A 21,311-nucleotide genomic window follows, 5' to 3' on the forward strand; every position below is an offset into this window, starting at 1 on the left:
CCCTTTGAAAAACCACCTAGGAGCGCTGACACTTGGAAGTACTCCTTTCCTCCCCCCCTTTGCTGCCTCTATCTTAGGGGGGATATCGACTAGTCAAAATACTATCCAATAAGCATTTGCTTATCGGATAGTTGACTAATCTTTTACATCCTTACTAGAGACACCACCTGACAGGGGTGAAAGGACCTGAGGTGTTTAGAACTGAGGGAAGCAAAGGGAAAGACATTTTCACCTAGAACTAGGACAAATATAGGAAGATGCAGACAGATTAGAGAAATCGTGTGGCATCTTAAAGACTAACATATTTATCTTGGCATAAGCTTTCGTGGGCAAAGATCCACGTTGTCAGATGCATCTGGTGATAAATAAATCTGTCAGTCACACAGATGGGCGTGCGCACAAGTACATTTATGAATCTTTTATGCAACAAAACTAGGAAATTTTTTGACAATGTACAACCCCATTAAAACTTGATTTGTTCTCTTAGGTTTTAGGTAGCAAGGATCTTCATAATGCTAGTTACTAACCCTTCCAAAGGCACCACTTTGACAGACCAGATCCAGCCCAAACTGAAGATTTTTGAACCAGGTCAGAGTATGCACTTGGGAACTCACGTGGTAGGCCTTTGGCTCCATGTGTCTCACTTCAGCCAATCAACCCCTTCAACTGTCCATCAGTTTTCCCCTCACCCATGGGCTTGTGTGTCTTGTTCTTGCCACCTTTGCTCTCCTCCAGCCAAGAGGGAGCTAACGATTAACACAAGAACATAAAATTGACTAGACCAGGACAGACCAATGATCCAACTCTAGCCCACTATCCTGTCTTCTGATAATGCCAAACAGGACAATTTATTGAGCAATCCATCTCAGTCCCAGCTTCTAGCAGTCAGATTTATGAACGCTCAGAGCTTGGAGTTGTCCCCCTGCCCCTGAAGTGGTCAGCATCAGCCAGCCACAGGCAAGCAAACAAGGATTAGATCATCGCAGGGTGGCTTCTAATGCTTCCTGAGGCTGCAACTCAGAAGCACCTGTGATCTAGTCCAGCACCCACTGGTAAAGAGCACTGGGTTGTCCTGGCTCAGAGGAGCGAGACACAGGCCTTTGGATGTGAGAGCACTATGTCTGCTGTCTCTCTTCCATCATACTCAGATTTGCAACAGAGGGTTTAACTGGGCTCCCCTTCCAAGTTAAAGGGTTAACAGTGCTCTGCCTGGGGCTCTTCTCCATCACAGGCTGCTCTGTCACAGGGCTAGAGAGCTGAAGCAAAGAGGGGAGTTCCACAGGAGAGGCAGAAAGGGAAGTGATACAGCAAGTGTACAGCTGACTGAAAGAGCCAGGGTGGACAGAGCCCCCTCCTACCCTCCATGTGATTGCTGGATAAAGAGGTGAAGGACAATCTTGTATCAATACAAAGGGAGAACAAGGTAATAGTTCATTAAGGAGAAGGAACAAAGTAGCAACCCAGGTAGGTAGGAGAATTCCACAGAAACTAAGGATCAAGAAGGGTGAACCAACAAACACTGAGAACATTTTGGACTTATTCACCACAGAGTCGAAGTAGTTCTTCCCGCTGGTTGAGGAAAAAGTTAACCCCACAGCAAACAAAGGGATACCGGGAGGATTTATTTAAAAACAAACAAAAATGCTAATTTCTTTTAAAAATAAAACGTTTGAAATTATGAGTTGAAAAAGCAGGAAAGCTTGTTTGCCTCTTCCAATCTATGAATAAAAATGAGGGTGAAAGGATGAGATTTACTAGTTCCAAAATCCTGAAGAGATGATGACCAGGAACAATCAATTCAAGTGACTAACTAAAAAGTTGCTGTAATAGTAGCATTAACATACCACTGACACTACTTTTGTTGAATAAATCAGCTTTAAATGCAAAACATGTTTAAAATAAATTTATTTCCCCTTATGCATCCCACTAATTTAGGTTCATTTAAAATGCTGGTTTTGCATTTTTAATTGAATTCCAATAACAGAGCTCAACAAATTATGGTTTTAAAAAAGTAATCAAATAATGAAGCATTTATTATGTTTGCTTCCTAACAGAATGAAAAGTGCAAGAGAGAAATGTATGTTAAGCTACACAATGCTAAAAGCTATGTGTACAGATACAGTGTTTCTTCCTAGTTAGCAAAATATATCAAATGTAGTGTACAGACAAGTCAACATGCATTAATGGCTCCCAACCAATTAGATCATCTTTTTCCAGAAAAAGAACTAAAACGTACAAGTAAAAAAACACTGAAACGGATAACCTGAACTCAGGTTTCCTGCTTGCTGATTTAAATCATGATTAAAGTTGGTGACTGAATGGTTTTGATTTAAATCAGTCTAACTTGTACCACAGCAGCTAATTCCTGGGTGGAAGACACCTGGAATTTGATATTCTGCAGGTGCTCAGGTTCTGCAAGGGAGTTTTGATGTACTTTGAAATATTTTAACCATGTGTTTTACTGATCCTCTGGCTTCATGGCTTTCTTGTGAAATGCTTTATGTCAACGTAATCTCTCCATCATTGCAACCCACCCAAGATCCTGACCATCAGGGTTGTCTAAGATTTATATGCAGTACTATTTATTCAGGGCTGTCTGTAAGATGTATATGCACTATTAAACTATGCCCAATGGCAACCTGAGGATTGGGGGAATGATCTTTTAGAGATGTGAATTTTATAATCTTCACCAACACACTACTGAAATATTTTTAAGCAAATTTTAAACTAAGGTCCCGCAGGCCAGGGGTGGGCAAGAGGCTGCCAGCGGGCCAAATCTGGTTCGCCAAGCCACTCGATCCAGCTTGCTGCCACCTCACCGGAACCCTTAGGCAGAGATCATTTTACCTTTTAAAAAGCCAGCTGTCCTCTGCTCGGTAGGGCTCGGGAGGGAAGAGGGAGACTTCTCATGCTGTTCCTCGCAAAATCTCTTAGCTCCCACTGGCCAACCTCTCAGTTTCCAGCCAATAGCAGCTGAGAATTTTTGCTGGGAGCTGGGGCAGTATAGGAAGCTTTCTCCCTTCCTCCTCATCCCACCTCCCCCTTTTCTTCCTTCTCATGCCTGGAGCAGAGCTAAGCGGAGTTGCAAGCAGCCTGCCGCAGACAGGTTTCTGCTGGTAAGCGCCTCCTAGCCAGAGCCTGCCTCTGGCACTCCAACCCCTCCCTTCCCCAACCCTCTGCCCCCCTCCCCCATATCCAAACCCTCTGACTCTCCTGTACCCATACTTGTTCTGAATTTTGATGTAGTTTGGCTCTTGGGTTTGAAAAGGTTGCCTGACCCCCAATTCATAGGTTCAATGTTCTGCTAATAGTAGGTCTGACAGGCTTCTTCACTTAATGTTAACTAGATCCTCTCTGGAGAGAAGCAGAGCCACAGAGCACGGATAGGAAGAGGCAGAACCCAGTGGAGCCCCAAATTTGTGGGTGCCCTACTCAGCTGTGTAATCTGTTTTGGGGGTTAGGACGGCCCTGATCCTATTCTCTTGAAGGAAAAGTTAGGGCATGACTGCAGAGAGGCGAAAGCCATGCTAGCAAAGTACATTTCTCTCCCAGCAGCCATCTTCCTGGTGAAAAGGTGCCTGGGTGGGGAAGCAGAGGAGAGAGAGAAGCCGGGGGCCTTGCTTAGCGAGGAAAGCAGTTACTTACCTTTATCATTTCTGGATCAGCTTCCGTCTCCCCTGTCAGAAGATTCTTGGTTTTCTGGAACCGTCGACGTTTATATTTATTTATCACTAGACGAAAAGAGAGGGACAGGCAGACTTGAGTAAGGCTGAGTGCTTCCATTTATCAGGAAGCAGCTGTCCAAAACAGATCCACTTCAAATAGCATCTTCCTGTTTCTCCTGACAGGTCTGTATGCAGGGCGTGTATGCAAAGGGGGTGAAAGCACCCCCCAATGGTCCTTCATGGGACTCATTCTGGCCAGCCAGGGGAAGGCTGATTTTTCCCTCTTTTCCCGAGGAACAAGGCCAGGGGTGGGACTGGGAAATCAGTTTCAGCCTTTCCCCCAGCCAGATCAAGCTTACTTGGGGGACCATGTGGGGGAGGGGGTGCATTTGCACCCTTGTGGTCCACATTTACAAAACCAGCACCCCTACTATTGATGGGCCTTCCTGAGCTCAGGAGTTGGATGTAACCTGGACCATTGGCCAGGCAAATGAAAAGCCTGGCCAATAACAACGGAGAGATTTTGCTCGGGGTGGGGGCAGCATGCTGAACCCTCTCCTTCCCTCCCACAGCACAGAGCACTACAGGGAGCAGCTAGCCACTTTGAGCGCCCCTGCTCTGTGCCACAGGGGCAGGGCGCAGGCTGGATGAAAAGGCTTGGCAGGCTGTATCTTGCCGGCCTCTAGGCTAACCACAGCAGGGAGTTGCTATAGCCCCGTCGTGCTGGAGCGGGCCCACCCCATCACCAGCAGCAGGGCTGAGCCGAGAGTGTGAAGTATGGTGAGCAGAGGACTGCTCCAGCCAGGCTGAGCTGAACCCACCATGCAGCGCTCTGGCCAGGCCGGGCCAAGCCAGCTATGCAGGATGGTGGGAGGAGGCTACTTCAGCGAGGCCGGGCCAAGCCCACTGCACTGCGCATGAGAGGAACGGGGTGCTCTGGCTGGGCTGGAACACCCCCCACTGGTTAGCCCTTTACATCCCTACTCCCAACACAAAACTGCACTCCCCCACTTCTGACTTATACCATGCAACTGTTCTGTAACCCTTGAGGGTCCCCCCAGCTTCTCCATGACTCCTAAGAAATGTGCTTCTCTTACCATTCTCCAGAAGTCAACCTCTACATTTGTTGTTACCCATCTCTTCAATTTTTTTTTAAAGGCCCTTTCCAAAAAGCATTTATTAAAATCTGTCTAACAGATCAGAGTTTAAAGCCACAAGGGATGAGTGATCTCAGCTCTGACCATAAAATACCCTTGAATTAATTCCAGTCTTCATTTAAAGAGTTGGGGATGGAGAATCCACGAAAACTCTTGGAAGCTGTACCAATGGTTAATTACCCTCATCACTTAAAAATTATACTTTATTGCTCGCTCGCAACTGCCAGCCACCTGACTATGATAGACCTTTGTCCAAAGCCTGATGAAATTTTGTTCCACCAGAGGGTACTTATAAATCAGGTTACGATTTCTGTCGGGGCTATTTTTAGTAAAGCCATAACATCTTGCATGTAACCAACAAAAAACCCCCGGGAGGCTGTGATCCAACTGTGACTATAGTAAAAATAACCTGAGTCAAGGGAACAGAGAAATGACTGCATCTCTGCCCAGGAGAGGGCAGAACCCCCACTCCATCCCACAGCTGCAGTTCAGGGGTGCACAGTCACAAGAACATACATAAGAACAGCCATACTGGGTCAGACCAAAGGTCCATCTAAGCCCAATATCCTGTCTGCCAATTATGGACAATGACAAATGCCTCAGAGGGAGTGACCCCATAGGTAATCATCACAGGATCCCTCTCCTATTATCCATTTCCAGACAAACAGAAGCTAAGGACACCACTTATACCCACCCTGGCTCATAGCCATTGCTGGACCCATGAATTTGTCTAGCTCTTTTTGGAACCCTGTTAAAGTCCTACTCTTCACAACATCCTTTAGCAAGGACTTCCACATTGACTGTGTGCTGTGTGAAGAAAAACTTCCTTTTGTTTTAAACCTGCTACCTATTTGGTGACCCCTAGTTCTTATGTTATGGGAACAAGTAAATAACTGTTCCTTATTTACTTTTTACACACCAGTCATGATTTTATACACCTCTATCATAACCCCCCTTAGTCTCCTCTTTTCTAAGCTGTAAAGTCCAAGTATTTTTAATCTCTCTTCATATGGGACGCGTTCCAAACCCTTAATCATTTTTGTTGTCCTTCTCTGAAACTTCTCCAATGACAATATATCATTTTTGGGATGAGGCAACCACATTTGTGCACCGTATGCAATATGTGAGCCTACCAGGATTTTATATAGAGGGAATAACGTATTTTCTGTCTTATTCTCTAGCCCTTTCTTAATGATTCCTAATATTGTTTGCTTTTTGGACTGCTGCTGCACACTGAGTGGATGTTTTCAGAGAACTACAGGCGCTCCCCGAGTTGCAAACTGTCGTGTTACTACCGTTCACACTTATGACCAAAGCTCCCATGGAGCGGTCGTAAAGGCAGTTCCTGAGTTACGAATGTGACCTGCTCTTATGAACAGCGTGGTCGCATGTAACTCAGTGGGGTCCGAGTTACGAACAACTCGAGTTACGGCCAACTGTTTGGTCTGTAACTCGTTCGTAACTCGGAGAGAGGCTGCATTCAAAATGACTCCAAGATCTCTCTCAAGAAATTGTAGCTAAAATAGTCCCCATTATGTTGTATGTATAGTTGGGATTATTTTTTCCCATGTGCATTATTTTACATTTATCAACATTAAATTTCATTTGCCATTTCATTGCCCAATCACTTAGTTTGGTGAGATCTTTTTGAAGTACTTCGCAGTCTGCTTTGGTCATAACTATCTTAAGCAGTTTAGTATCATCTGCAAATTTTGCCACCTTCCTGTTTACCCCTTTCTCCAGATCCAGTTGAATAGGATGGGTCCCAGGACAGACCTCTGGGGACCTACTAATTACCTCTCTTCACTCTGAAAACTTACCATTTATTACTACCCTTTATTTCCTATCTTTTAAACAATCCATGAAAGGCTCTTATCCCATGAAAACTTCCTTTCCTTAAGAGCCTTTGGTGAGGGACCTTGTCGAAGGCTTTCTGGAAATCTAAGAAAACTATATCCACTGGATCCCCCTTGTCCACATTTGCTGACCCCCTCAAAGAACTCTAGTAGATTAGTATGGCATAATTCTAGTTTTCATGATACTAGTTTCAATTAATTTGCCTGGTACTGACATTATAGACTCAACATCTTGAAGAACAAGTTACGAAGGTAAGTAACCATTTTTCCTCCTTTGAGTGCTTGCTCATACCCATTCTAGAAATGTTAACTATCAATTATTAGTCGATGGAATTTCCATCAACTACTCGAGCAGTCCATAGGCACTTCCGCACACCGGTGACTGTGAGCAGTGCCAGGCCGAAGGGCGCCTCGATGCCAGTGAGACTCCCGGAACCTCCCATGCTGAGGGCGATGTGCTGCGGGACTCCGGTGCCACATGCGCGGCCGGGTGAAGAGCTGACCACACTAGGAGTGTTTTTAAGAGCGAATTCTCTTGAGTCCGGAGCTTAGAACCGTGTCAGATCTTGCAGTCGGCCAGGATGTGGGCTTCACCCAAGCACGAGTCGTGAGGGTCATCACAGGGCATACGCTTAGCACAGTCCACCCAGGGCTTAACGACATGAGGCCCTGGCATGGGACAGGGCAGGAAGGGCGGGAAAACCCCAACCCAACACAAGACCTTGAACTACTTAATGAACCATTAACAGGAAGAGCAACTTGAAGGGAACAAAGGGACTCAATTAAGTGCTAACTAACTACTAAGAATGTGTGAATACCGCACATTCCAAGAACCATCAGGGGAGATAAAGAACTGAGGGGGAGGAGGGCCAGCAGGGGTATAATATATGTGATGCTATGGCAGCACTACTCTAGGGGGCTCCCCATATGGCCCAACAGGTACCACTGAGGGAAAGCTCTTCAACCATCTGCGCAGCCAGCACACACACACCTAAGCGGAATGGACATGAGCAAGCACTCATTAATACCAATCTACATGGGTTTATGGGAAATAGAGCCTAACTTGATAAAGATTAACAGCTGTACTAAGACATGTGTAAGGCATTTAACTCAGTATTGTACACCATTTTCATTCAAACCTAAGATACAAAATGAACATGATACCTGAAATGGATTAAAAGTAATTGCACAAGGGGACTCATCAAGCAGGTGAGTTTTTAATGGGGTTCTGCAAGAGGCAGGTTGCTGATTTAGAGATCTGGATTGTTTAGTCAGCTGGGCACCAGCAAATGATATTAATTTTAATGCAGATAAACATCTACATCTAGAGAAGAATGTAAGTCACACTTACAGAATGGGGAACTATTTTGGGATGCAACAACTCTGAGGCTAGGACAAGAAGCAATGGGCTTCAATTGCAGCAAGAGAGGTTTAGGTTGGACATTAGGATAAACTTCCTAACTGTCAGGGTGGTTAAAGACTGGAATAAATTGCCTAGTGAGGTTATGGAGTCTATCACTGGAGAGATTTAAGAGCAAGTTGGACAGACATCTATCAAGGATGATCTAGATGGTGCTTGATCCTGCTGAGAGGGCAGGGGACTGGACTTAATGACCTCTTGAGGTCGCTTCCAGTTCTAGTGTTCCATGAGTCTATGAAAAAGATGGGAAGTTATAACAGAGAATCAGCTGATTGTGAGCTCCCAGTGCGATGTGATGGCCGAAAGATCTAATGCAATCCTGGGAAACACAAATGGGACTGTCGAGTGCAAGTAGAGAGGTTCTTTTATCTCTATTTGGCATTGATGTGACCACTGCTGGAATCCTGTGTCCAATTCTGGTGTCCACAATTCAAGAAGGATATTGATAAATTGGAGAGACATCAGAAGAGTGTCATGGAAAACGATTCAGGTATTAGAAAACATGCCTTATAGCGTCAGACTCAAGGAGTTCATTCTATTTAGCTTAACAAATGAAAGGTTAAGGGATGACTGGATTCCAGTCTATAAATACCTATATAAGGAATATTTGATAATGGGCTCAGTCTAGCAGAACAGCCCAATAGCAGAAGCTGAAGCTAGAACAATTCAAACTGGAAAGAATGTGTACACATTTTTAACAGTAAGGGTAAATGGTGAGTTCTCCAACTCTAGGTATTTTTCAATCAAAAGTGAATTTTTGTTAACATCAGGGATGTTCTACTTCAAAGCATAATATTGGAGAAGTTCTCTGCCCTGTGCTGTACAGGAAGCCACATTACTGGTCCTTTTTGGCCTTGAAATCTACATTACATATATGGCAAGGAAGTGCACTTTAGAAACAGAGGTTCTCAAACTAGGGGGTGTGAAATGTGTTCTGAGGATCCTGAGAAGCTTGCAGGGCGAGACTTCCTGGGCACATTCAGATATGGGCAGCCACTGAGTGGTGGTAGCATAGAGGTAAAGGTGGCAATAGCACACCACGCCATCCTTACTTCTGCACTGCTGCTCGCAGTGGCACAGCCTTCAGCTGGGATCCCGGCCAGAAGCTGCCACTTTCCAGCTGCCCACTTCTAAAGGCAGCGGGAAGTAGAGTAACAGAATCACAACACCCGCACAATGACTTTGTGACCTCCCTTACAACTCGTGGGTGAGGACGCCTACAATTACAGAAGCATGAGATTTCAGATTTAAATAGCTGAAATTGTGAAATTTACAGTTTTAAAATTCCATGATTGTTAAATTGACCAAACTGGACCCTGAATTTGGTAGGGCTCTAAAATATATGCATAATCAGGCAGGCATGGAATTTAAGGCCAGAAGGGACCACCACCTCATTTCATCTGACCTCCTGTGTATCACTTGCCACCAACAGCACCCACACACTAAACTCAAACACCAAATTAGGCCTAAGCATTACAGCCCATTGGAGACTAAACCATAAGAACGGCCAGACTGGGTCAGACCAAAGGTCCATCTAGCCCAGTATCCTGTCTGCCGACAGTGGCCAATACCAGATGCCCCAGGAGGAAGGATCACAACAGGTAATCCTCATGTGATCCCTCCCATCTCCCACTTCGAGAGAAACAGAAGCTAGGTACACTATATGTCCTTAGGACCACTATTATGTGCCACAGGCAGAGAACAGAAGGGAACAAGAACCAGTGCCCACAGCCTCCCACAATGGCAGGGAAATGATTATGAGACACATACCCATCTAATTTTGACAAGTGATCAGTACCCATATGCTGCCAAGCCAACAAACCGCCCCCCCCCCCAAACTTCCGCCACTCTGACCTGAGGAAAATACCTTCCCAACCCCACGTACAGTGACTATTTCAATCCTGAGCATGAGAGCAAGAACGTGACATCCCAGAGCCCTGGCCCACCCCAGCCAATGTCCCATCTCCAGCCGTGACCATCCCTGATGCTCCAGAACAAAGAAAATAAACTCTATTGAACCCCACCACCTATGCCAGTAGAAGCTGTCTTACTTCGTGATGTGTGAACCGTAGCGAGTCTTCTGTACAAGTTCTTCTGTTTGGGATCAGGATGGAAGCCGCTCTTTGTAAAATACACATGGACGTACATGGAGCCATTATGTTGCACACTCTGAAATTAGACACACCAAGAGGATGGTTAGTTGCCTCGTTCCCTGTGCTGGAAAACCATGAAAAGCACTGCCAAAGCTATCCAGAGCAATATGCATCAAAAAGCACAGTATCCATCGCGATCATTTCGAGGGACACTGCCTTCCTCTTCTGGAGGAGCTAGCAGCATCTGTTACACTCCTGTGAGCCATTAGCCATTCGAAAGTGAAAAGTCTTTTCATTGCCTAGGGAATAATCCTATCACATAGGGCGGTATGAGGGAGATGTCAAGGCACTGGTTTTGTATCTACAATTCTAACCATTGAGCTTCCTCACCACACAAGTGCTGCTCTTTCCATGCAAGTGCCATGCCTCCCTTACATTAGTCTATTCTTTATTAATATTACCACAGTGCCGGAGAACACCGGCTACGGACCTGTTGAGCTAGATGTTGTACAAATCCAGACCAAGAGACAGCCATAGCCTGAAATTAGCTCTGGTATAACACTTGCCTAACACACATCGGCTGTTCTCGGAATGCTATTTGTCCAGTCAGGAATGGATAAAGGCTTCCCATGCATGGTCTGGCCATGAGGCAGACAGAAGCCCTGAGAAGTACCAAGCTTTTGGGGTTACACAAGAGAAGAGCCCCTGTGACAGATAATTAAGGTTGGTCGAAAAACAGTTCTGTATATCACAGCATGAGGGACACGCAGCCCCACAGCTTGGGAGCCATTTGGACATGGACAGTTTGAATATTGTGCAGCTTCATAGCAGAGAAGACCAAGGGGCATAGGAGAGAGAGAAGGTGGGTGAGAAGTTGAGAAAAGTGATGGGATCACCTGGCCCCACCCCACCCCTAGCCCCACTCCATGCCTTATCTTTGGCTCTACCCACAGTCCTTTAGAGGCTCCAGGTAACTTTTAAAAAAAATGTTCATCAGATTAAGAACTAAAAGGCAAACAAGCTAGGCCTTGGTAATCCCCCAGGGCCATGTGTCTGACACTGCAGTGGTGAGTGTCCCGCTGCAGCAGATCTTTAGGAAGGGTTGAAGAAAGACTGGGTAGTGGCTTTACAGAGCAGTGGAGAGAGGATGAGCCACATCTACATATGGCCCAGAAGCCAGTACTATGGAAGCCACAAGCAAGCAGGCTGTGAGGTGGACACTGCAGGACAAGTGGCAGGCAACCGCTTGCTAGTGAACAGGAACAGGTAGGAGGAGGGGCCTGAGTAACATCATGCAGCTGAAGTCTGATGCCAGGCAAAGAGGGAGCCAGTGGAGCAAACAGAAGGGGAGTGACATGATCGAACTCAAGTACCAGGAAGGCTGCCTCCACGGTAGCATTTTGAACAGGCCTGGGGTAATAAGGAGCCAGAGTCAGGATTAGACACTAGGGCTACGTCTACACTGCAATGCTATTTCGGGATACCAGATTATCCTGAAATAGCTCTCCTGTGTCTTCACAGCAAGCCTCTTATTTCGGGCTCACTATTCCGACATCCCTGTAAACCTCACTCTACAAGGAGTAAGGGACGTTTCGGAATAGTGCTTTATTTCAAAATCTGGTACTGTGTAGACAGTGCCATATGATGAAACAAGCTATTTCGAAACGCCATCGAAATAAGAAATGCAATTTGCATAGCTCAAATTGCACATCTTATTTCAGGTTCCGGTGCAGTGTAGACACCCCCTAAGGGCCTAGGTGAGTTTTAGCCGTATGGATAAAAGAGGATGTCCTAGATTTCACCATAGCTGGTAGAGCAGCAACTTGCAGCCATTCCAAGCCAATGCTCACTTGCAAACAAGGAATACTTGCAAAACCAGCTCTCTATCTCCCCATCTGACTCCTGCTCTGGAGCGCACAAGCACAGAAAAAACATTGCAGGCAGGGGGTTTACTGCTGGCCAAATCTGGAAAGCAAAATTCACACTTGCAACAGAAAGCCAGTTACACCTTTGTTATGAAAAGATCAATCACTCCGTCAGATGCCTGAAGGCTGCGGAGAGAAAGCCTGCAAAGCCTTAGTCTAAGCATTTGAGCCGAGGCTTTAAAAGGAGGACGAGACAGGGCAAAAAAAGGGGAGAAAATGACTCATCTCCACGTCAGTGCTCCATTCTATGGCCCATTATCCAGCGCCAGGAGAAAAACCACCTAGGAAGAGAGAAATCAGAGTTATATACTAACCTCAGGAATGTCTAACTCTGCATAGTGTTCATAGCACCCATCTGCATTCTCACCACTGGTCCAGTCACCATAGACAAGATCCCGCTGCTCCCAAAACAGTGCTGAGGTGACATTGAAATCTGTAAAGTGCTCATGCTCTGAGATATACACGTGAAGATCCTGCAGGGAGAAGAGAGGAGGGTTGCTTCTGGCAGACAGCTCAGCAGGAGAGTGACATTAAAATACCAAAGGGGAGGAGGATTGGAGGGGATGCTTTGCCAGCAGCAGAAAACCAACGCCTGAAACGCTCTTCTACTTGCTTGTGAAGCGCAGCTCTGCTTTGACAAGCAGCCCCTGTGAATCAGCAGAAGGCTCACAAGGGAACAGAGTCAGAACTGATGGCTCATGTAAGTTTCTCCGGCTTGCCATGCAAAGGCAGCACGTGAACGAGGGAGTCTGCTGAGGCTCGAGTACCACTGAGATCCTTTGCTGCATGCCAACTGCCAAGTCCTGCTCTGTCACTGCCATGTGATTCACACAGGCAACAAGGCAGCACGCGTTTAAGTACCCACAGAATCTTTATTGCCCAGCCAGGGATGAGATGTTAAATATTGGTTAACTGAATAGTCGATTAACCTCATGAATTCTTATTGGTTACTGAACTATTCTATAGTCCCCGGGGGTGGGGCCAGCAGCCAGTGCACTCTGGCCCAGCTCCCGAGGAGCCTCCCGCCATTCTGTGCAGCTGCCTCTGTATCAGAGGCAGCAGTGTGGAGTGGCAGCAGCCCCTGTTTGGGGGGGGAGGGGAAGAGGTGAGCTCTTGGACCTGGTGCAAGCTGGAACTGAGCCGGGTTACCTGGCCACCTGGTTCCCAATACACTTTTAAATGCAGAGCTGTAGCAGGGGTAGGTCCTGGACCTGGCACAAGCCAAGACTGAGCAGGGCTGCTGGCCAGCCTGAAGCTAAATTTACTGGCAGACACCCATGACTGTGGATGCAGATTTTGGATCTAGCACCCTGCCAATTTGCAGCTCTCCACTAAGGATGTTAAAAATTGCGTAAGAGAGCAATGGCTGCAAATCTCAGTGGTTACACACACTGCAGGCTCTGCAGACCGCAGTGAAGCCTCCCCAGGAGTGGGGCCATTAGCCCCTGCCAGCCCAACTCCTAGGGAGCGGGGCTGTCAGCCCTTGCCCTCCCATCTCCCAGGAAAGAGGCTTCGCTGCCCTTCCAGGAGGCTGCGTGTAACTGACCATTAATTGAGAAATAGTCGCTTATCGGTTAAATGGTTGCTTGTGTACACTCTACCATCCTGAGTGTCCCCCTCTATGTATGTGGACATAGACATCTGTGGATCATTTTTGCAGATGAGGATACCAATTCTGTAACTGTGCAGGGCTCCAGCTATACCAGTATAAGCCACGGGTGGAATCTGAACAGCTGCAGTTATATAAGGGAGTTATACTGGCATATACTAAATAATACATCATTCCCGCAGAACAGGTCATTTTTCAATTTGCTTATATTGCTTGGGAAGGGGTTAAAATTAAAATAAAAAGCCACTCTTATTCTGGAATAAGGGAGCATCTGCCCAGAGCGTTACATGGGGTTCCAAAGAGGGTGGAGAGAGGCTGTTCCCAGTGGCGACAGATACAGAATGAGGAGCAATGGTCTCAAGTTACAGCGAGGGAGGTCTAGGTTGACTATTAGGAAAAACTATTTCCCTAGGAGGGTGGGGAAGCACTGGGATGGGTTCTCTAGGGAGGGGGCGGCAACTCCATCCCTAGAGATTTTATTTCCCAGCTTGACAAAGTCCTGGCTGGGATGAATTAGTTGGGATTGGTCCTGCTTTTAGCAGGGAGCTGGACTCCATGACCTCATGAGGTCTCTTCTTTCCCTATGAGTCTATAATTCCATAGCTACAGAGCAGAGGTGGAGAACCTACAGTCCACAGACTGAATCCGGCCCCCAGCTTCAATCCAACCCTGTAGAGCAGGGTATGGGTTGCCATTACACTTCAAAAGGGTCGCCATGTGTCTCCCCAGGTGGCTCTGGCCTCCGTTCTCCCCGTTTTGGAATTGCCTTGGGTCACCAAGTCTTCCTGAATTGTTGAAATGGGTCCCCATCTGGAAAAGGTTGGGAACTGCTGCTTTAGAGGCTCAGGGCTTCTGCGCAGAGTGTGATGAGCCAATGCTCACATGCCATCCCCACCCCCCAGCAAGTCTCCAACTCTTGGCAACCCCCACAGCATTGCAGGGGGAAGCCCCAACACACTCCCACGCACAGCTGCGAGGCTAGAGCAGTGGTTCCCAACCTTTTTTATACTGGGGACCAGCAAACCCATTCACAAACTTTTGGCGGACTGGCAATATTTTATTTGCATAATGAATATGCAAATAAAATGTTGACAGTCTGCCAAAAGCCCTGGCCCCCAGAACCTTTCAGTGCTAGCCCTAAACCCTAGTTCTCCACTCCTCCACTACCCCCAGCGCCAATCACTGACCCCAGAGTGCCCTGCACCCAACAACCCCAGTGCCAGCCTCCCCATCCCAAATGCCAGTGCCAGCCCCTGCCCCTTAGAGCCCCCCATCACCAGACTCCCCCCAGTGCCAGCTTATTTTGAGCCCCACCTCACCTAACTCCCCCAGAGCCAGCCCCCAGTATTAGCCCCATCACCAGAGCTCCCCCAGTGCCCCCACTACTAGCCCCATCCCAGATGCCCGTGTCCCCCAGTATCAGCCCCCCACCTCTTAGAGCCCCCTATGCCTTAGAGCCCCCTAGTACTAGCCCTGCCCTTAGAGCCCCCCAGTATTAGCTTTGCCTCCAGAGCCTGCCCTGCCTGCCGCCCCTTACCTAGCCCTATACAACTATGCAAATACTTTCCCATGTAGGCAAGCTTTAAGGTGGTCTATGTAAAGCACAGCAGGGCTTCAGCATAGACACTACCTTCGACAGCTGGGTAATCCCCCCCCTTGAGAGGTGGTGTCTAGGCTAGAATATTTCCATCTACCTGGCACTGTCTGCAATGGAGTGTAGCTACATCTATACAGCTCACCTTATGCTGGCACAGATTTCCAACAGCACGGCTGCTGTGGCATGACGAGCCATGTGGCCACCCTTAATTGCCAGGAGAGAGCTCTCCCAGTGACAAAACAAAATCACTCCCAAACACCAGGCTGTACCTTCACTGACAGGAGCACAGCTCCTGCCAATGAAGAGCTGTCCACACCGGCACTTTGTCACAAACTTGTGTCAGTTGGAGGGTGTTTTTCATACACCCGAATGAAAAAAGTTTTAGCAACAGAAGCAACAGGACCAGTGTAGACACAGCCTTATGAAGGTACAGCTATGCCTCTTGCGATGTGGGTTTTTCATACCCCGCTAGTACACACAGCCATACAGATGTCAAATTCTAGCCTAAGATAGAACATGGAATCAGTTCTGTGATGTGACAAACCCACCTACGCTCACTGTGCCACTCAAATCTACATGCTTTGACACTGGCGACAGATTCCAAAATGCAAGGGTGCCAACCTACAGTGGGAAACACACTAGTGTTACCAGGTCCCTTGCAAAGTCAGGAAAATAGAGACAATGAATGAGCACCTTGCTCCTGCTGCACTGATGAGTAGGGGTTAGGGACAGGACTCTACATAGTCCATCTCAAACTGGGACAACCCCCATGGCAACCCTCCTAAACTCCCTCACAGTCATCCCAGACATGAGGCTACAAAGAGCTTCAGCAGCTCATCCCCTTGGATCTCAGCTACTGTACCTCTCTCCAGGCAGCCCTGTTCACCCCGTCCACTAGCCCCCAACTCCGGTCTCCTGGTTGTGTGGAGCAGTGAACACGTGCTGGAATGTGTCTAGCTCCCTCTCAGGGGGAATGCTGCAGAGCTACAAATGGGCGCAGACAGGTTCCAACAGGGCAGGGAGACCAGACAACATGCTAGCACTCAGCCACAGCATACCTTGCTGCAAAAACCACACAACTCTGCAACATCCTGGAAACATGCCAAGTTCGCAGCTGCAGCTGTGGAGTCCATGAAGCCCTGACTGAAAGGGGGCTCACGCCATAGCTCGCCACAGCCTTGGGCAGCCATTGCAGCAGCAGTTTCTGCTTGCCCCCCACTTTTAAGGTTACAGGACTAGGAACAGCTTTTAAAATCGAGAGCTGAGATTCTGTATTCTGCAGCAAGCGGCAAATCCCTTAGGGAAACTAAAGACTGAGGCTTGACCCTGGTCTGCCACAAGATTGCCATGTGATCTATGACAAGTCCTCCTGAGGCTTTGGTCATCGGTGTGAAAATGGAAGGGGGGGTGGTATACGGGCAGGAAGTGGGTGTGGCCGCACACAACAGGGGCCCCCCTGCAGAGAATTCTGGTCAGTCAGAGGAAGAGAACAGTGATTCTGCAGCGTCCCAGCCCCACAGCAGAGCAAGCTGGCGCTGACCTGTTTGGGAAATGCCACATCTGAGAGAAGCAGAGCTCACAGGGAGCCAAGTCAGCTTGGGTGCACACTTTACGGGTGTGCTCAGCTTGGGCTGTAAAAAATGAGCGACCTCTGGAAGGAGGCAGGACACTGCTCCCTGGCCAAGGCTAGACCAGCTTTCTAACCTCTGCTAGTTTAGCTCCTAGGTGGCTTGAATAAAGGCCACAGGAACCGCAGCGCTGGGCTCATTTCCTAGAGGTCAATTTTCACCACCACCCCGTACCCATGCAGCTCGACTTGGGCCTTGATCCCCCCCAAGTCTCCTCAGCACATGGCTGATTGCTGGGGGAAGAGTATTTCCCTATAAAATCCTTCTCTGCACCCCACCGTGGATGGGAGCTGGCAAGAAGCTTTACCACTCCAATCCTGGAATGGAAGGAAGTTATTTCAGGGCTCAAAAGCACCAGCCAGGAAACCAACTGGGGACCAAGCTGTCCCCTACACGCAGAGGCCAAGATTTCTCCCCTGGCTCCTTTTCCTCTTCTTACATCTCTGACTCTTCCACTCCCCCATCTCTTTTCATTCCCACTTCAATTCCCAATCTGAGAGCCAGGCCTGGGTTTTCCAGCTACCTAGCTACAGCCTATGGTTCCTACAAGTGATGCTCCCTTCAACTCAATACCAGGCCCTCTGCAGCAGCTCCATTAGCTACCTGACCACCTCTTAGGGGCAGACACTCAAACTGCCCTGCCTGCAGCAACTTCCACCTAACCATGCCCAAGAGGGTCAGGAAGGTATCTGGGCTAGTTTTCCTGCAGGAGAGAAACAGCTTACTAGATTTCCACTATGTCAAACCTTCAGCACCACAGGGAAAGGAGTGCCTAGGAAGGGGCTCTTGCCCCAGGAAAAGTCCAATATGGTGAGAGGAGCAGCGAATGCACCAGGAATTAGATGCACCTTTGGGAGCAGCAGGAGGGAAAAATGAACTCCCTGTCCCCGTCTATGGCAAAATCCCAGTGGGAACGGGGCCCATGGTTCACTCCAGTTGCAATACACTGAAAATCCATCCTCGCCTTTGGAATTCACCAGCTGCACAAAGTGAAATGCACCAAAGCATGGCCGCCACAAAACATCCCTTTCCTCCCCAAAACTCTCCCCCACTCCTCTCCCTTCCCAGAGCCAGCCCTCTCCCTTTTCATTCTGTCATTCACCTGTTTGCAGTTATTTTCACAACCACCAGAGCTAGAAACTGATTCTGGAAGAAGCCCATGATACAGGGTGGATTCTGCAATTCTGTATACACTGCCCTCCTCGAGTATCTTGAGGACCCGGGCCTGGGTCAGGTACCTGGACTCATGCGGTCATGCCTAGGAGATGGTACCATTTTCCAAGTAGGGGCTCTAAGGTGACAGTGGCAGCACAGGGCTCATTTCCCAGAGTTCTAGTCTCAGCATGCTGCCCCAAGCACTAATTGCTGTCCTTCCAGGGCTGGATGATGCAGACTCGTGGACCGCAGGCCGTATGCGCCCTACAGCTGAGACTGGTCATAGCTGTCCGATAGCCATGCAGCTGCAACCCTTACACAGAACCTGCGTCAGACAACAGGTCTGCTCCTTTCACAATTACCATTAAAGTGTCTTTAGGGAAAAGGTTGCGGCTCGGAACGCGAGGTGCTCCGCCAACGCTAATCTGATCCTGGGGTGCCGGCCCACGACGGAACCAACTGCTGATGGCCCAGATGATAAAGATCCTATGGAAGAAAGAGGGGGAGTGAATTAACACTGACGTTTTATCCAAGCCTTCCAGCCAGAGCCAAACACCCCTTGAATCACATAATGGCACCAAGCCTTCCGCCGAAGAGAGGACATATCTGCTAGGAGGCTCGTGCGCGCCGCGCAGCCAGCCAACGCGGTAAGCAAGAGGCTTTTGCTGTTTCTCGCAGTTGCATCACTGTTTCAGACTTACAGCCGGTGGCCAGGAGGATGCTCAGCCAAGACAGGTTCTGAGCCAGCTTAGGATTGCAGACGCATGCTGATCAACACTAGGAAAAACTGATGAGGTCTGTGATGGAAATGAAAACTGAAGTATGCTCAGCGCACGCCATCGATACACGGGGCTGGGTCAGGAGAGTGGGGAGAACATGGGCCATTTCACACCTCTGCGAGCCTCAACTCGCACATGGTGTGTGCAGAACAAAGACCTAGGCCCATATGCAGGGGGCCGCGAAGGGTGCGAAAGCACCCCCATACATCCGCAAGTAGGCAAGAGGGGGCTCTGCAGCTACCTTCCAGGTGTCTGTGGCTCAAGCTCATCCCCCTGCCCCTCCCACACAGCAAGGAGCCAACACTGGCGCTGCAGCCCTATCCCTCCACACACAGTTGGAACGCCAGCGTCAACCTGCTGCGGTTGGGGGGGGGGGGAGGGAGATGGGGAGAGAAGGGGGAGGGCAAGAAAATTCTGATCTCACTGCGCAATCCAGCTTATAAGGAAGAAGTACTCCAACTCCCCCACCCCGGCTGGGGAAACAGCAGCACATGGATGCGTTGCCTGGAGGCTTTCCCCAGAATCCAGCCAATAGGAGCAGTGGGAGGCGGTGCCTGGGATCGGCATGGGACCCAAAGACAAGTGCCCCCTCCCCAACCCTAGGCCCCTCTCTCACATAGCCTACGGAGACACCCCCCGCAGCTCACTCCTGCCCCCTCCCCCCGACCAGACACCCTGCCCCAGCCTTCTCCTGCCCCCCCTCTCAGGCCAGACACCCTACCCCCAAGCCCACTCCTGCACTCACCCTTTCTCCTGCTTCCTCCCTCATGGCCACACGCTGCACCCTCTCTTGCTCTTGCCCCCTTCCTCTGGCCAGACACCCTACTCCCAACCTGCTCCTGCACCTTACCTCCCACCCAGATCCTGCACCCCCATTCTGCTCACTGGCATCCCCATCCCGCACACTGAATGCTTGATTTTTGTCCCAACCCCAGAGCCTAGGAGGGGTCCACAAACATCCACTAACCGTGGAACCCCAAAGAGAATATCTGGTCCACAAGAAGCCCTGAACTTCCATCCCCTCTGCCTTTTGTCCTCCCCTAGTGGAGCTGGAGCACCACGAGTGAAGTGTCTCAGTTGGGGATCACATCAGCGAGGGTTGGGGTTTTGGGAGGGTTTTTGGGGCGGGGGGCGCGTTTCTCACTTGTGTAGTCCCTGACTGATTTTATTTTTCTGTGGGTCAGTAGCCCTCCACCCAGAAAAGGTTCCCCACCCCTGACAAAGAAAACAAAACATGGGAACCTTTTGTATTGGACATAAATTAATATTTAACTTCATTTAAAATTAAGTTAGATAAACTAACATGAGAAAGTTAAAGCACTTAGTCTGTTTAATAATTTAAATTAATATTTCCTTTCTTGTTGGTTAAATTAAACCATTCTTCCTAGCTGCAGCACTAGCAAAACAGCTCAGGCATAATTATGTAATTAATGGTGAGTTTCCATTAGCAGCTGGTGGTCCATGGAAAGATTTGCACTAATCAGCTGGGCCATGGGACAAAAAGTTTGAGAACCACTGTGTTAAGGGGATGGGAGGGTGCTAGGTTTGGGGGGATGGGCAGGCAGGGCTGGTGGCGTCACGGCAGGGGCCAGGGAACGGTGCCCCCCACCTGCGAGGAGTGGCCCAGGCCCGGCCCTGCTCCCCACCATGATCCCAGAAGGTAATTTCTATAAAACCTTCATTATCGTTTAATTGTTTAGCATCTTATTACAAAATCATTTTACCAATCTCTGTTTCCACTCACATTTTTCACTAACCTCTCTTATACACTCTGATTGCATGAGTATTTTGAACTACTTTATATTTAAGAAATTGTGGTCCACATTTACCAAAAAAAGCACACCCCTCCCCCCTCAGAAATTCCTGTGTATGGGCTCCAATCTCGGGGGCGGGGGGGTCTTCAAGTGTCTCCTCCCATTTGCTGTCTCCAGCTGGTAGATGAGTTCTTCATAGACCATTTGCCCTTCCCCTTCTCGTTCTACCTTGGCATGGAGAGGATGGGCACAGTTGGTAGATGAGAAACAGCAAGATGCCCCACCCCCATAAGTGTCCCCACATCACCACCACTTCAAGAGAAGACCAAGGGAAATTCACTGCCAAACAAAGTTGCTTCGGGCCCTATCAGACCCTCAAGGGAGGCTATATTTGTAGTTCCTGGTTTTCAGAGGTTTGAAGTTCCTCTCTCCTCCACAGTCTGGAAAAATACAAGGCAGCATTCACCTGAACTCTGCATTTAACTCTTTGGCGGTCCATGAAAAAGCCATGCGCATGAGATGTGCCCAGTGAATTCTCCTACAGTTTGACAGAGCAAGACGATAACAGACTAACTGAGAATTTACTGGGATCCATAGACGTTGGCAGTGAAGTCAGCTTTTAGTTAAGTATCCCAAACCTAAATGTACCTACGGATGGCTATGCTGATATAAA

General features: G+C 48.4%; 1 protein-coding gene across 2 annotated transcripts in view; it reads right to left on the reverse strand.

Annotated features, from left to right (window-relative positions):
* CLPTM1 (CLPTM1 regulator of GABA type A receptor forward trafficking) overlaps positions 1-21,311 on the reverse strand; it is a 55,105-nt gene that overhangs the window by 24,792 nt on the left and 9,002 nt on the right. For both annotated transcript variants that reach the window (XM_075914378.1, XM_075914379.1), the window contains exons 3-6: positions 18,468-18,591; positions 12,431-12,589; positions 10,150-10,267; positions 3,646-3,731 (exon numbers count right to left, since the gene is read on the reverse strand). In XM_075914378.1, the coding sequence (XP_075770493.1) occupies positions 3,646-3,731; positions 10,150-10,267; positions 12,431-12,589; positions 18,468-18,591 (487 nt within the window). The remainder of the gene's footprint in view (positions 1-3,645; positions 3,732-10,149; positions 10,268-12,430; positions 12,590-18,467; positions 18,592-21,311) is intronic.

This window comes from Pelodiscus sinensis, chromosome 33, assembly GCF_049634645.1.
Source record: "Pelodiscus sinensis isolate JC-2024 chromosome 33, ASM4963464v1, whole genome shotgun sequence".
Lineage (NCBI taxonomy): Eukaryota > Metazoa > Chordata > Testudines > Trionychidae > Pelodiscus > Pelodiscus sinensis.